A 17,601-nucleotide genomic window follows, 5' to 3' on the forward strand; every position below is an offset into this window, starting at 1 on the left:
GATCTGCTGTTGGAGCCAGGAAATACTTATCTGGAAAATGAGACAATACCTCCTGCAGAATGTTTTGTTTGAGTTTTCCCTGAAGCAGACCCTGAGAAGAGAGAGTTTTGGAGTTGAGGAGTTTGGGGAACTTGAAAGCTCCAGCTACATTGTGCCTCAGGAAATGCACGTTGAGCACATAACTATTTTCCCTCAAGTTAGTTCTAGTGAAATCACTATTTTTAGTTTTATGATTTTTTTTCTTGTTAATAACAAGCTATTGTTAGAGTGACACATTATTGTTGCTATGGGTTGTTACTTTTTTCTATAAAAAGGATGAGTCTTAGAGAATATGAATAGTTTTTCTATATAAGCATATACAAGAAAAATACTTGATGGGAAAAAAGGATTTATTCTGGCAGAGTAAGGAATGAAGGACGGACAGAAGTGGTGGGGAAACCTGTAGCCTCACAAGATGTGAAATTTAATGTGAAATCCAAGGCTCATGTCTCTACCCTCTCCCACTTTTCTTTCTTTTTTTTTATTTGTTTTTATTTTTTTGAGTAATGGTTCTAAATAAGAAAAACTTAAATGCTTTTTCTGATGCTTCAGGTTTGGTTTGTTTTTTCTTTTTCTTTTTGCATGTGGCTGTGGTACAGAGTTGGCAAACATTATTTTTGTGAACCTGTTATAAACTTAACACTGTAGACCCTTAGCTGAGGCATAAACATCAGTTTGTGGCTGAAGGATCCATTTCTCTCTAACTTATCACAAGTAGGGGCCCCCATCTGAGCTCTGAAGTTGTACCTGTGTACACCGCTGATAGTTTGGTGACTGGAATTCTACTAGTTTCCAACTCTCTCATTTTCCTGAGAAGGAAACTGGCAAAGCTAAAGAGATGAAATGACTTGAAGGCCATGGCACTAGTTCCTGGCACATCTAGGGCTGGAATCTTTCACGTCTCCCCAGCCTGGAGCACACAGCTCCATAATGAAATTGTCAGGGATCTGTGGGTGATAAAACAGGACTCTGCCTTGATTTGTGCTGAGGCCCAATGGTTGAGAATTAGCAGGAAGAGCCAATTTTCTAAACTGAGGGGCTGGATCTCCTGAGTCAGACTTGGAAAGGGGTGGAGGGTGGAGGCTGGGATATTTAAGGGTTGAAGCAGGACAGTGGAGGCAAAATTTTCTTGCAGGAAATTTTCTGATTGTTGTTGCTCATGGGAGAGAAAGGGGGAGCTCTCTCCTCAACTTAAACCAAAGAAGGAGGACTCTAAGGGAGCTAATCGGAGAACTTGATCTGCGGCCCCTGGAGTTTGGGATGTATTAGAGGACAGAGAATAAGAGTGAGAGACATTGGAGCTGGCAGCACATTAACCAAGAAATGGGACAAGAATGTGTGTTTTTCAAGGACAAGAAAAAGGACACAAGGGGAGGCAACAGCTTAGAGCTACTGACACAAAGGGCACTGTACCAATTTCCTGGGACTAATGTTAAAAATTACCACCAAATTAATGGCTTAAAACCACACATATTTATTCCGTCCCAGTTCTCGATGCCAGATGTATGAAATCAAGGTGTTGGCCAAATCACACTCCTTTTGTAGGCTCTTGAGGAGCGTCTTCCAGTTTCTTGCAGCTGCTGGCATTCCTTGGCTTGTAGCCAAATCACTTCAGTCTCTGTTTTCATGATCACATTGTTTCCTCCTCTTCTGTTTCAAATCTCCCTCTGCCTTTCTCCTACATTCATGATTGTATTTAATGCCCACCTGGATAATCCAAGATAAGCTCCCCATCTAAAGATCCTTAATCACTTCCGCAAAGTCCTGTTTTGCCATATAAAGTTAATATTCCCATGTTTCAGGGATTAGGACATGGATCTCTTTTAGGCATCATTATTCAGCCTACTACAGATAGGGAGTTCCATCAGAGAGAGTGTCGGGGGTAGACTGATGGATGACCAGGGCCTTGGGGCTCAGGAGGCCTTTACTCATGAAGCAAATACTTTCATGCTCACCTGATTTCAGCTGCAGCTGTTGAGGGCCCTTATCTACTACCTCAGACTCCTGCTAACTTTGCCCAACATTAAGGGAAGATACAAGTCTTTTTTTCTGCCTCAGAGATTTTCTCAAAGTCTCTGAGAAACAGCCTAGAAGGGGCAGTGGTGGGGTGGGGAGGTGGTAGTTTATGTACCCTGATGGATAAGGGAGCAGGTAGGTAATTCTGGAAGGTATTTTGTAAACTTTTCAGATCTTGGTAAAACTGAATCCCCCTTGCCTACAATAGTGACCTCAGTAATGCACTTTTTTATGGCTTTTCATCCTTCCCCACTTCTTCACTTCTGAGTCCTGGGATCACTTCTCAAATAAAGTACCTGTACCCAAATTCTTGCCTCTGGCTTTGCTTTCAGCAGACCCCCCCAAAAGACAGGAGGCTTCCAGCCAGGGAATCCCTAAGAAATCACAGAAATGCTCCATGAGAGTCAGCATTGTGACCTTCCATGTTCAGCAGGCACCTTTACTGGATTACTGTGCTGGTTTTGTACAATCTTTTCTATCCCCTAAGACACACCTTTTGCCACCCACTTCCCCTTCAACCATGGCAGGTATGGTGGGTGAACGGAGGAGACTGTAGAAACTGACCATTTGGCACACCCCTTTTACCCCTGACCCTGGTCCCCAGACAGGGGGTCCCAGGCTGAATCAGACTAATTACAGCCTATTTACAGCATTTGGTTCTTTCAACATCCTGCTTGCTTTTGTCAATCCATTTACTCTGCTAGCATCTGCATTTCTTTTAGAGACAGAAACTGTTTGTCAGTTAGAAGTATAACACTATGATTCTGCTTTTAAATATCTTCTGTTAACAGTTATATGATTCTGAAGAAGTAATCAGGTCATTGCAAAGCATATCTATAAAATGGAAGGAAAATCCCAGCTCACAGAGTCGGAGGATGAAGTGAGGTAAGCCTAGGCAAACACCTGGCATGTGGGGTCTTCTTTTCTACACTACCTGTTGCAAGTTTCCCAAGAGCAGAGACCATGTATGTCTACTTTTTATAAGCCAGGTTCTTGGCAGAGTGTTTGGGACACTTTAAGTGCTCAGTACCTTGCTGAATAGAAGGGTGATAGGTTTGCAGCAGGTGCTATCAGTCCCCTGCCCCCATCCCCACAGCCCTACCAGTGTTGTTGGCAACCAAGGCTGCTAAGTGCCAGCACCTGCTTCTATCTGCCCAGGGCTTCTTCAGCTGGCTCCACCTGCCTCTGTGGAGTGCAGAGAGTTAATGCCCCCTTTAAAACACCCCTCCACCAATGACTTCTTAGAGTTGTGGATAAAAACCTCAGCTCCCTTGTCCCAAGAGCTCCCTAGTGGGATTGAACTCCAGATGCTTGATACCCAACCTGCACTGGCTTCCCTAACTTCCTTGTCTCCCTTCCTCACTTCTCCACCTATGCTTCCTGAGATTCCTTACCAAGTAAACTACTTCCACTCAAATCCTTGTCTCGTGGGAAGCTTCTGGGGGAGCCTAAACTAAAACAATCACATCACTTAGATTTGATATGTAAGTGGGGCTTTGTGAAGTTAGGCCCTTTCAATCCTATAACATCTAGTCCTCTTCTTGCTTGGTTTAGGACCTTTGGATAATGTGTAAATTACTTGGCCCAGCTCAAATTCATCCTGTGACCTATATGCGTGCCAAGTCAGAGTTGCCTCTGGGCTGGATAGGGCAGTCAACTAACTCAGTTGGCTGGTTTGCTAATGTCTGGCCCCATGGTGGCTCCACAGCTGTTTCAAGAACACAAATCTTCCTGTTTTCTTAACATGAAAGTGACCTCAAATTGCTCAGGAGGCATTGTCATGGTCTAACTTGTCTTTTATTTTGAAGAAGGGGATGTAATATTGTTACAGTCTACCTCTGCTTTCCCTTACTTTTTTCTTTGGCTCCATTAGGAGTAAATATCTTTAGAGACTCTCAGTGCATTTGCTGTGGGTCAGTGTGTTCTCTGTGCTAAATGATGTATGGGAACAGTCCAAGGTGGTAGGAGAACCTGGAAGAACTTGGAAGACTTTTCAGGTAAAGCTTATTGAGGTTTTTGAGCATGGAACAAAGTAAAGATATTCATGTCCAGATAACTTGTAAAGATTTATGGTAAAATGGGACCTCTGGGCCCCATTTTTTTTGGTAATTATATAGTTTAAAATAGATAGACACATGTAATATAACATTAAAAAAATTAAAACCATTAATTTTCTAGACCATAAGTCTCCAATTTGTAACTCTTAGAGCCTTCCCTGAATGGTAGAATGGTTTGGAAGAGTTTTCCCACACTTGATTACCAGGGTCTGGCACCTCCCAGTGCTAAAGTATTAGGAGAGTGGCTCTGATATTAGGTTTGGGAAGGAGCAGATGTTATTTATTTATTTTTTTAATAATAAGGTTTAGGAGATGCTATAACAGGAGATGCTGTAACCATCTCACTGCAAAAGAGATGTCTGATTTTTTTTCATACATTCCAGTCTAGAGGCTCGTCTACAGTGAAGATAGCTTTCCTTGCTACCCAATTCAAGAATGTGAAGTTTTCTGTTTTCCCCAGAACTGTAGGTCAGATGATTCTGACAATTACCCATGCTGAAGGCTGCATCTCAACTGCAGGACTTTGTTCTGGATGAGGCAGAGGAGATGAGTTTATAGGGACTTGAATTTGGGGAGGGAAGATTCCTGAGGATGGGAAGGAGTGGAAAGGGTCAGGGGTAGTTCCCCTACTTGCTGAGTACATATCAGGTGTGAGTCCTGAGGCACAGGGTGGAGCCTGCCGCTAGGGTGCTCCATGGAGAGTCCCTGTCATACTGGGACACTGCGTCTCTTAGCACATGTTACTTCAACTCAGAGCAGAGCAGAGAATTGAGCATTAAATTGACATCAGGCCAGGATTAATGACAAATTATGCATTTACAATGTTTAAAATGCATTTTTGTAGTTAGTCTTATTTAAGCTTTACAATTCTCCAATGAAGTAGAAGTTAATCCCATGTTATGGAGGAAAAACTGAGGTTTGGAGAAATAATGCCCAAAGTCATAGAGCTACTAAGGAACAAAGCCAGACCTCAGGTCCATGTTGATTTGTTTGAAACCCATTGCTCCCCCACTATTTAATTCTGCTTCCTGATTATGATTAACATAATTAATAACTCTTTTCTTGTTCCTAGGTTGGACTTTCAAGTAGGCAAGCAGGATCTTTTCCTACTGAAACACCTAGCATTTTGGCTGGAAAACTGACTGCAGGGCCCCAAAACCATACAGGATCATTATCAAATCAGCTGTCCCCATATTCCAACCAATTTGCCATGAGCTTTTAATGAATATTAAAAGTCACCATTTATGGAGTTCATTAAAGGTGCCAGGCCCTGTGCTAGTCCCTTTACATATTTCCTCTCATTTAATCTCATCCCAGCTCTTTAAGATAGGTATTATTCTTCCAATTTTTCAGATCAGGAAACAGGTTCAGAGAGGTCAAATAGCTAAAGAATTATGGAGCTGAGATTCAAGCCTGACCTTTGACATGAGCCATGTGCCTTTTTCACTCTCCTTGTCCACCCTGCCCTCAGCCCCAGGCCCCTGCTTTGCCTGTCAGGGAGATAGCAAACTGGAGCCTCAACTTCTTTTCCAGGAGTCTGGTACTATCTGTCTCTATGGGTACCCTAAAGGGGATACCACCAAATAGAACAGGGTTCCAAAGAAGGATGGAAGAGAGATGTGCAATGCTGGACAGCCCCCAAATGATGTTGTTCACTACACAGTTGCTAATGGAGCTTTGGTAGATGGCCCCTTGGTGAGGAGGCTGAGTCAGTTGCAGCCACAGCATGCCACAAGGAGCTTTTGCTCATTAAGTTTATGATGTAGTTCACAAGATCAATCCCACAAGCTGAAGTGTGTATGTGTAATTTTTGTATTCATCTGATGCTGAGGGATCTGTGTTCCTGCCCTCTCAGAACTTGCCCTCCTCTCAAACTCAGTATGTCTATGGGAGCCAAGACACCCATTTGTCCTCTTTAAAGTTGTTATAATAACATAAAAAATTGGTAATCTTTATTCCTGACTTAGAACTAGATTGCCAAGATGACAAGTTTGCAGTGAAGTCTTGGGTGACTAGTCCCCAGTACCCCTCAAGTGGTCACCTCAACTAAGCAGGAAGTGAAATGTTTTCTCAGAGGACAGGTCCATTTTCTATCACAGGCCTATGTAGGAAATCTGCAGAAGACTTGAGTTTGACGAGGAAATTCTTTATTTAGTGAAGATAACTTGGAGTGAACTGGTTTCCATGAGCAGGTTTTCCTAGGATCCGGGTCCTACCTGTACCGATTTCTAAGCAAGAAGATCAGCACAGCAATAATTATGCCAATTACAAATAAATCCCAGTATGGTCCAAGGTTATTGTCCAATTTTATCCATTTCCATCTCACTGTAAACTGCTGGGAAGAGACATTCTGTTAAAAAAAAAATCCAAGCCTCCCTCTTTCTTCAGAGTCACCATCTCCCTCCATCCCACCACCTAAAATTTGCTCACTGGACTTTTCAGCAATTTGGGACCTATTTGAGACAAACTTACATTAAAAAACAAGATATCTTGGAGCAAATGCACAGTTTCCAGTTTCACGAGCGCAAGGAACACAGGTATCCGAGCATCAGGACTTGTTTCAGCAGCCATATCGTATAATCTTCTGGCCAAGTGAACGTCCTAGAAGTAGAATAGCCCCATACTCATTAGGTACAGTTCCTTTAGGGGTAAATAAACAGAAGCCGTTGTTTAAAATATTGTAATTTATCTTTGGTAAGCAAATATTTATGTCCTATTCCTTGGTACCTGTGAATATGTTATGTTAAATGGCAAAGGGGACATTGCAAATATAATACAAATTATAGAACTTAAGATAGAGAGATCCTGGGTTATCTGGGTGGACTCAGGATAATCACATGGACTCTGAACCACAGAGTTTTCTCAGGGCTGAAGGCAGAACAAAAAGTCAGTCAAATATAGCAGAAGGAGACATCAGAAATTCTAGGCATGCAAAGGAGTGAAGGATTCAACCCTTCATTGCTGGAAGGCCACATGGAAAGAATGAGAAGGAATGTGGACAGCTGGCAACGATATGGAGACTTCAGTCCTACAAATGCAACAAACTCAATTTGGCCAACAACCTGAATGACCTGGGAAGTGGATGCTTCCCCAATGTGGAGAGCAGTACCAATAAAATGGCATTGGTCTGACCAAGGTAACATAAACTATATAAAACAAAGTGGAGTCACTCGTGTTAAACAAAACAGCTCTCAGTCTGCCATGACACTTTTGTTTAAGAGTGAAACTACCTGTCAGAGCAGACACAGCTGGCAGGAAGATACACCTAAGATATCTGCATGTGATGAGAATAGGCATGTCTGCAGAGTGGGACCACTCATAGATAGGTTCCTGGGGAAATTCCATACTTGCCATCAGGGGTGCCAAGCAGAATAGCTATGCACCACCCATAGGCTCCTGGGCAAATTTCTCACTTGGCATCAGGGGTGCCAAGACTTATCAAAAGACCCAGAAGAGTGGAGTACACAAACTTTCAAGGTATAACTGAAGCAGGTTCCAGACCAATGCTGGGCTAGCTGAGCTCCACACAGTGAAGTGCTGCTCCATGCTGATATCCCTTGGCATTGGCCATTGGAGGCTCTGCCCTGCAGAACTGAGGACTTTGCCCTGCTGCCCACCTGGCTCCGGAGAGTCTTCTTTGCAAGATGCTGACAACTCCCTTACCTACTGTGCTGTCTCCTTGACCTGCAGAATGAGACTCTAGGGCTTGGGTTTATTATCCTCATTGATTGCTGTGTGTGTGCGTTATATTTCTCTTAGATTGTTAGAGTGTAAATAGGATATTAATGTATGTTGATGTTCTAACTTTGAGTGAACCTTCATTCAATAAAAGCTAAGTGAATAGCATAGTTACTGTGTGTGATTCTTGTCTATTCCTTGGAGCCGGGCTGTTCAGCAGGCAGCTAGCCAGCAGTTGCCTGGCTGACTTACAGGAAAGACTACATCATGAACATATGCTCATGATACCAGAGTCCCCTGGAAGGAACATGACTATGCAGAGAACCCAGTCAAGCTCACCCAGACTTCTGGTCTACAGAAACTGTGAGATAATAAATTTATGTTGCTTTCAGATACTAAATTTATCATAACTTGTTACAGAAGCCATAGAAAACTAACACAATCTTCAAAAACTTTCTTGGATACCCCTGGACCTGATGCTAGGTATGATTCCAATTAAAGGGGCAGGAGAATACTAGACACTAACAGGACAGTTCCCTAAAACAAATAACAATACAGATAATAACAAGCATTTAAAATTCCTAGTTTCCTTCATAATACTTATCATAGCTGAAGTTACAGAATTTGTTTATTCATTTGTATAAGTTCTTGAAGACAAGGACTAGGACTACCTGTTTACCTCTGAATTCCCAGTGCTTTATGAAGTGCTGAGTACATAAAAAAAACTGATAATACAGTACTTGTGGAATGAATAAGTAAATTATTTTTGTTCTCAGTCTGGCATTTGATTCCTCAAAGGACATACTATATTTCTGGGGACTTTTTTTAACCATCCCATTATACCGTGGCACGTAAACATTTTTTCTTTACTTTTCACCTACTCTGACTTGTTTTTGTTTGCTTTATTTTTTGCTTTTTTTCCAAAACGATGTAATGAAAAAGCTAAGCAGAGTTGCTTTTCAAGATTGAAGTGCCCTGGGCCAGTCCCAGAGCTGTACTTTGCTTGGGTGCTTGTGGATAATTTTCAGAAGAAGGGGAAGAGGAGAGATTTTTTCACAAATTGTGGTCATCCAGTATCTCTGCTGTTCCTCTCCGTTTCCCAGAACTTCATTATACAGAGTTCAATAGTTATGACTCCTTCAGACCTCTGATAAATCTTTCTTTGGGTAGTATCCTCTTTCAGCTCTGTTCTACCTGTCATTTTTAAAGTTTTCCCAAAGCTTTGTGGCCTGGTAAATTGATTTGTTGGAGAGAGAGGAATGCCCTTGCTTTAAATACTTAAGATTCAGGAGACTGTTCTGAGCAAATGTTCTTGCAAACAGAAAAAAAATGGATGTTGAAAAAAAAAGCCAAAACACAAAAGCAAAAACCCCTCTAATTTATGTCTCTAATTCCAACAAATTAAGTGGGTGTTCATTTGAAAGCACCCTGCAGATGAAAACGTCTGTGTCACCACCTGCCCCACCTCCTCGACACACACATGTGAAAGGCATATTGACTTGAATAGCTAAGGGAAAGGCAGCCTGTGTCATTATCTTGGCATTCATTCTTATTTGAGGCAGGCAATAGTTATCATTTCTTGAGGCACAAACATCACAATTCAGTCAGTAAGTTTATAATAAAAATTGGAGGGGCCAAGGGAAAGTGGTGGGGGGTAGGCAGAGACAATGTATTTGAAAAAATAAATTAAAATAAAATTTAAAAAAAATTAGTGAGAGGTACATTTAATGCCCAGGCAGCCTCACAATTTGCATTGAGGGTGGGTTGGGATATAAAAGTCCTTCTTTAAGATTCCTAGAGAAAGAAATTCCTGAACACCTGTGGCTATTTAGGGTAACCCATACAGAAGAAATTTTATTACTAGACTCTAGAACAGAATCCTGTTCCTTATCCTATTTAGTAAAAAATCCAAATAGTTCAAGTAAACAATTTCCTCTCAATAGTCTTTTGATGATGGCCAGAGTTCATTAAATAAGTACATTATATACCTAATCCATTTACAAAGTTTTCTATGGTACAGTGAGTGTACTGGCTTTAACTCCAGTGATTTGAGATTACTTAAAGCAATCTACAGATTCTTCCTCTTTTTTCTTTTAAATATTTTGCTGTTTATGCCATTACAGTTGTCCCATTTTTTTCCGCTTTGCCCCCTCTAACCAGCCTGCCCCCCGCTCCCACAATCACTCCATACACCATTGTCCATGTCCATGGGTCATGCATATATATTCTTTGACTAATCCCTTCATCTTTTTTCAACCAGTTCCCACTACCCTACTCCCCTCATAACTGTCTTTTCCATGTTTATATGCCTCTGATTCTATTTTTCTCATTAGTTTATTTTGTTCATTAATTTCCACTTGTGAGATCACATGGTATTTGTCTTTTGCTGACTGGCTTATTTCACTTAGCATAATAGTTTCTAGTTCCATCCATGCTGTCACAAAAGGTAAGAATTCCTTCTTTTTTACTGCTGTGTAGTATTCTGCTGTGTAAATGTACCACAGTTTTTTAATTCTCTCATCTACTGATGGGCACTTAAGCTGTTTCTAAATCTTGGCTATTGTAAATAACATTGCTGTGAACAAAGGTGTATATTATATTCTTTTGAATTGGTGTTTTGGGATTCTTAGTATATATTCCCAGAAGTGGAATCACTGGGTGAAAAGGCAGTTCTACTTTTAATTTTTTAGGGAAACTCCACACTATTTTCCAGAGTAGTTGCACGAGTATGCGTTCCCACCAACAGTGCACTAGGGTTCTCTTTTCTTCACATCCTCGCTAGCAATTGTTTGTTGATTTATTAATGATAGCCATTTTGGCAGGTGTGAGGCAGTATCTCATTGTGTTTTTAATTTGCATCTCTCTGAATGCTAGTAATGTTGAACATATTTTTATATGTCTTTAGGCCATCTGTATGTCCTCCTTGGAGAAGTGTCTGTTCAGGTCCTTTGCCCATTTTTTAACTGGATTTTTTGTTTTCCTGATGTTGAGTCATATGAGTTCTTTATATATTTTGGAGATTAAACTGTTGTCTGATGTTTTATTAGCAGATGTATCCTCCCATACAGTGGGTTCCCTTTTCATTTTGATGATGGTTTCTTAGCTGTGCAGAAGATTTTTAGTTTGATGTAGTCACATTTGTTTATATTTCCCTTAGTTTCCCTTGCCATAGAAGATATATCAGCAAAAATATTGCTATGTGAGATATCTGAAATTTTACTGCCTATGTTTTTCTCTAGGACTTTTATAGTATTGTGACTTATATTTGAGTCTTTTATTCATTTTGAGTTTATTCTGGTGTATGGTGTAAGTTGGTGATCTGGCTTCATTTTCATTTTGTAAGAACTAGTCTAGTTCTCCCAACACCATTTATTGAAGAGGCTGTCTTTACTCCATTGTATGCTCTTGGCTCCTTTGTCACATATTAATTGATCATAAATGCATGGGTTTATTTCTGGGTTCTCTATTCTGTTGCATTGATCTATGTGTCTGTTCTTATGCCAATACCAGACTGTCTTGATTACAGTTGCCTTGTAGTATAGTTTAATATCGGGTATTATGATCCCTCCAATTTCATTTTTCTTTCTCAAGATTGCTGTGGCTAATCAGGATCCTTTTTTGTTACATTTAAATTTTGGGAGTATTTGTTCTAGATCTGTGGAATATACCATTGGTATTTGAATAGGAAATTTGTTAAATCTATATATTATTTTGGGCAGTATGGACTTTTTTTTTATAGGTTAGTCATTTTAATTGATATCTTTCTCTGCCTTTGTGATATTGTTTTTATTCATTTTACTTCTCCATATGACATAAAGTAGATAATATTATTTTTTCAATTATAGTTGAGATTCAATATTATATTGGTTCACTATGCTGGTGTGCAGAATAGTAATTAGCTATTTATATAACTTGATTCCACCAATAAGTCTTGCAATCATGTGACAGTATACATAGTTATTACAATATTATTGGCTATATTCCCTAAGCTGTACTTTACTTCCTCATGATTATTTCTGTTTTTTAATTTTTTGTTCAAATACATGGGTCTCTACCTTTCCACCACCACCTTCCTCTGCCCCCCTCCCTTATGTCCCTCCCTCAATCCTTCCCCACCTTGGCTTTGAGTATGGACATTTTAGTGATACTAATTGTTCCAATCCATGAACATGGTATATGTTTCCACTTATTTGTACCTTCCTCAGTTTCTTTCTTCTGGGTTCTATACTTTTAGGAATACAGGTCTTTTTACCTCCTTGGTCAAATATATTCCTTAGTTAAATATATTTCTTTGTACTTCATTTTTTTGTTGCAATAGTAAATGAGATTGTTTCTTTGTTTGTCTTTATGAAAGCTCATTGTTGGTGTATAAAAATGCCATCGATTTCTGAGTATTGATTTTGTATCCTGCTGCTTTGCCAAATTAATTTATTAGGTCTAGCAGTTTTTTGGTGCAGTCTATAGGGTTTTCTATGTACAATATCATGTTGTCTGCAAATAATGACAGTTTTACTTCCTCCTTTTCCATTTGGATATCTTTTATTTCTTTTTCTTGTATGATTGCTCTGGCTAGGACTTCCAGTACTATGTTGAATAAGAGTGGTGAAAGCAGACATTCCATTCCCACTTTGCTGAGAGTTTTTATTATTAATGGTGTTGGATTTTATGAAATGTTTTTCCTGCATCTATTGATATAATTATGTGATTTTTTTTCTTTCATTTTGTCTATGTGAGGTATTACAATTATTGATTTGTGACTATTGTACCAACTTTGCATTCCCAGGATAGATCACACTTGATCATGGTGTATGATCTTTTTAATGTATTTTTGGGCCCAGTTTACTAATGCTTATCAGGGATACTGACCTATAGTTTTCTCTTATTGTTGTGTTTTTGAAATTGGTTTTGAAATTAGGATAACACTGGCCTCATAAAAAGAGCTTGGAAGTCTTCCCTCTTCTTGAAATTTTTGGAGTAGTTTGAGAAGGATAGGTGTTAGTTCTTCTTTGAATGATTTGTAAAATTCGTCTGTGAAGCCATCTGGTCCAGGACTTCTGTTTGCTGGGAGTTTTATGATTACTGCTTCAATTTCAATAGTTATTATTGGTCTACAGATTCTTCTTAAATAAACTTTTTTTCTAACTAAAATGTCAGGTGTGCCAATGTTCACATTTTCAAAATAGCTTCTTATAATTCAAAGTACAGGGTTCTTCAGCAATAAAATATATGGCTTATGAAAATTGTTCAGTTACATCATGCAGGCATTTTCTATCCCCAAATCTTCGAGTGTCATAAAAATTTTTATATTGTGGGAGAAATCAAGATGGCAGAGGACTGAGTTCAAGTCACACTGACCTCCTCCCAGAACCAATCTGGAATTACAACTAAATTGTGGAGAAATCACCCAGAACAAACAACTGAACAATAGCGAGAGAGGAGACTTATATCCTCGGACAGACAGAAGAATCAGCATTAGCACAACCTAACTGGTGAAAGACTTGAGAAGGTGGGTAGGCAACCATGGGCAGCAGCATCAGAGGGCTATCAAAGTGGCCAGTTGGATCCCCCTAAGAAGAGTGGGATCTCTAAACCATAAGCTGGGATCTCTAGCCTACAGCACCAGAGCCCAAGAAGTACACAGAGAACAACCAGCTGTGGAAAGCAAAGGATCAGGGTTGCTCTCTGCCAGAGACAGGTACCTGGAGATGCAAAGAGCCTTTTAAAGGACGAACACATAAATTTTTATTTGTAGCCACTTACCCTGGTCTCTGGCAAAGGCAGCGGCAGAGTGGGCTAGAGACACCTGAGGAGAGACTGGGGAAGGAGGCTTTGGGGAGAGAACTGAGAGAGTAGCCATCTCTGCTATCTTGCCCTCCGAAGCATATATCTTTTTAATCTGAGTGTTCATTGAAGGTCTTATAGAGGGGATGATATTGAAACTATCCTTTGAAAAATGTATTGGTCTTAAATGGGCAAACTGTGGGAGAAGTTGATTCCAGCAAGTGGAATGACCAAAGGTCAGGAGGGTTTAGTTCAAGCTCTTTTGGTGGGGAAGAAAAGTAGTCTAGAAGATATATAGGGAATGAAATGCCAGGGTAAGAGGTCTGGACTTCATTAAGCAACTGAAAGCAAATGAGATTTGTTTTATGTTTGTGTTTGCTTTGTTATATTATTCTTTGTGTGTGCATGATTTGGAGGGGTAAGGTGGAGGGATAATAGTACCAGAATTATCAAGAATAACCTGATAGTAGTTTATTAGATGGATTATACATGGATTAACTATAGTAATGCTATATCTGTAACAAACAACCTCCCACCCCAAAATTGCAGCGGTTTAATACATTCAACATTCTAAGTGGATGTTTGTAGGGGAAATTACTGAGATGCAATATGGCTCTAGAAGCAAAGGCATCTGGGAAATGTTGGACACTTAACTCTCTGTAGCCTCAGGTTTAGCTCACTCCCCAGAAAACAGAAATGTCATGCCCAGAAAGGAGGTTAATGAATGTGGAGAGTGTTATAGCTGCCTGATGTTATTTGATAGCATGCATTGTTCTTTATGGTGGTCTATATGACTACCCACCATATGATTTAACTATTAACCCCCTATAAAAAAGAAACCCTGTCTTGGGAGGGGTAAGAATTCTTCCTGGCCAGTCACCACTGGGAGCAGCTGCTTTGCCCATATATGTAAGTTTCTCTTGTTAAAGCTCTTATGAATTTGAATAAGGCTACATGTCAGTTCTTCAGAATCAATCCTGAATTTGTACATTTGGGGCTCTCCTCTAACAGTGTTCCAGCTTGGGAGGGAATTTTCTTCACATGCAAATTAAGGGGCCCAAGCTCTACCACGTGGCTCTTCATTCCCTGAAGCCTCTGTGTCTTTTGCATTCAGCTTTAGTCCAGAAATGACACCTTCAGTTTTATTTCCATTCCTTTGGTAAGAATTAGAAACACAGATGTGAATGGGACCTGGAAATACAGTCTCTGACTAGGGGACATATCCCAGCAGCAAGACCTCCATGCGGATTGGGCAACAAGTAATTAGTGGACAGAACTATCTTTGCCACAGACTTAAATAGGAAAACACTAGAATGGGAGACCCCTGAAAAGCCTTTACAACAAACCTATATGAATAGAAATTCAGGCCTGAACCAGCATATGACAGAAGGAATGGACAGGAAGGGATAGATAACAGGTTTTGTTCTTGGTTAAATTTCTGAAGTACTTCTGAATCAAGTATAAATTGAGAAAGAATTTCATAACAAGTTGTGTGATGAATATAGAATTCAGAATTCCTAAATTTAGAATTGGGAGGTCATCTCCCAATTTCTCCCCAGGTAGTTATTTTTTGTTCTCAGAACAATGGTACAGTTGGTTCTGGGTCACAGTTTAAGTCAAAAACTTACTAAGCTTAGTTGGAAATCAGAAATTGAGGAGTGAGTTGTTCCCAGTGAAGCTATTAGGATAACTCTCCATCTCACTAATCCCAATGTTCTCTCCTAAAAGTAGAGAACAATGACCTATATTTTTACATTGATTTACTGTGAGTTGATTTATATTTCACTTTCTTCTCCTAGAGGGCTTAAATACAGAATTTATAAAACCTGATTCCACTCTACACCCTTTTTGATTCTCAGAGAAATCCTAGTAATGATATTATACTCATCTTTCCCACTGGTTACACAAGGATTAACTAATAAAGAGGATTGTGAAGTGGCTAGCTGAAGAAATGCTCAGTCACTGAATGACTTAAGTGCTGTGAAGACCTGTTCTAATTGTTTTGCTTTCATTAACCATCACTAGAACAAGGCTGGGGCTCGTTCATTTTAAGATAGTCATTTAAAAATATTCATTTAAGAATTATAAAAGGTGGTATCTCCTTGTTAACCTGACTGTGAGATAACAAGATTAATAAACTTGGCACCTCAGTACTTGGTTATTATTTTCTGATTGCTAACCAGAAGAAATTAATAAATACAAAGAGCAATAGCCCCTCATTAACTAAATATAAAATCCCATATCCAGGTCTGAGGTTAAGTACAGCCCCTGCATGTGCATGCGCATGCACGCATACATGTGTGTGTATGTGTTTTACATGTAGAGACTTTCTGTAGAAAAAAATATGCCTGTGACTGAGAGACTGATCAAAAGGAATGAACCACCCATGATAAAACAGGAACCCTGACAGCAAAGAAAAGAAATGAGGCCAGAAAGAAACTTCAAAGTTTTTTCTAAATGTATGAAATGTATGTCTTTACAATTGCTATCAGACATTGTGAAGAAAGTGCCTAGGAGAGCCATCAGCAGTGACTCTGAGGGGAAAAGCAGACCCTCCGACACAGCTGGCCGGATGGTTCCAGCAGGGAGTGCCCTCTCTGGTATAGCTGAGTGTCCTGAGTCCTTTTTGAATCAAAGAGGGGTTGGATAGTTAATTTGAATTTAACCTATGGGGTGGGGTCACTTTTATCTTTTGTACAGACAATGCTCCCCTCACTATTGTTATGCTTTGCATGGGGAATGATGAACAAAACTTTCCTCTTTTTGAAGCCTTACAGTAGCAGTCACTCACATTCTCTTCTGATTTAAATACCTGTCATTCCACACACACACTGACTACCAAGTCCTTTCACAAAGGCTTATTCATTTTATCCTTAAAGCCTGGGGCAAGACAGGTATCGCTATTCTCTTTTACGGATGTGATGACAGTTGGAGGGGAACTGGGTGTGGCTAAATTATATATAAATAATCATCTAAACTAATCAACAAAACAAATAAGCAAGCAAAATATAATCAGAGACATTGAAATAAAGAACAAACTGACAGTAACCAGAGTGGAAGGAGGCAGGTAATGGGGGGAAAAAGGGGGAAGGATCAGCAAGGAACATCTATAAAGGACCCACAGACAAAGCCAAAGTGGGGTAGGATTGAGGGTTGGAGGTGGGGGTGGGTGAAGTGGGGGAAAGTAGTGGTGGGAAAATGGAGACAATAAAGAAAAATAATGCCTGCAAAAAAAAAAAAAAGTATCATCTAATATAGGTATACAATCCAAACCCATTATCTCTCACTTCCAAAGTTTTATGAACACAGGAAGCTTGCACTGGATGGGGAAAACACACTGGATTTGGAGTTGACATTTTTTCCACTACTTAGGGTACTGGGGCTGATGAAAAGTGATCACAGGAAGCTGAGCACAGGAAGGCAGGGATCTTCACCGCTTGGTTGTCAGGACCTGAATAAGGCACCTTTGGTAGCAATGTGAACCATTAGTAGTTGTCAGATAGAAAATACTCTACCACTAATTCTCAAATACTAGCACCACTGGGAGAAAAAAGAGAGCATTAAAAAAAAAAAAGCATAGAAAATCTGATAACCCCTCATTATTTGGCTCTAGAAATTCAGCCTGGAATATGAACACTGAAGTGAAACATGTTCTTTGGCATTAAGAATGATTTAATGCAAGGCCCACTCTTTCCCCCCAAAACATGGGGTCAGACAGTCCTGGCTTGAAATTCTGACATTACTACTGGTAAATTGTGTAGAATTGGCCATGTGACTTAACCTCTCTGTACTTTGGTTTCTTGATGCATACTCACATTGAGGAAAAATTACAGGGCTTATCTCATTGAGTGATTTAAATGATATAGTATACATTATAAAGCAATACCTGACTACTATCATTATTGATACTTAATACATTTCTCACTCTGTCAGATCCAAAGCCATCTTCTGCCTTAATTACACTTACTGTCTAAGGGATTTATTTACCCAATGGTCCCTTGTTTTGTGAGCTCTTTTTCTTAATGACTAT

General features: G+C 39.8%; 1 protein-coding gene across 1 annotated transcript in view; it reads right to left on the bottom strand.

Annotated features, from left to right (window-relative positions):
* The window catches only part of SEL1L2 (SEL1L2 adaptor subunit of SYVN1 ubiquitin ligase), a 127,166-nt gene that overhangs the window by 5,514 nt on the left and 104,051 nt on the right, over positions 1-17,601 (bottom strand). Inside the window, exons 17-18 of the mRNA XM_054574180.1 lie at positions 6,585-6,713; positions 6,329-6,444 (exon numbers count right to left, since the gene is read on the bottom strand). Coding sequence (XP_054430155.1) covers positions 6,329-6,444; positions 6,585-6,713 — 245 coding nt within the window. The remainder of the gene's footprint in view (positions 1-6,328; positions 6,445-6,584; positions 6,714-17,601) is intronic.

The sequence above is a fragment of the Pteronotus mesoamericanus genome, unplaced genomic scaffold (assembly GCF_021234165.1).
Source record: "Pteronotus mesoamericanus isolate MK-2021 breed Mesoamerican mustached bat unplaced genomic scaffold, CSHL_Meso_final contig_25, whole genome shotgun sequence".
NCBI lineage: Eukaryota > Metazoa > Chordata > Mammalia > Chiroptera > Mormoopidae > Pteronotus > Pteronotus mesoamericanus.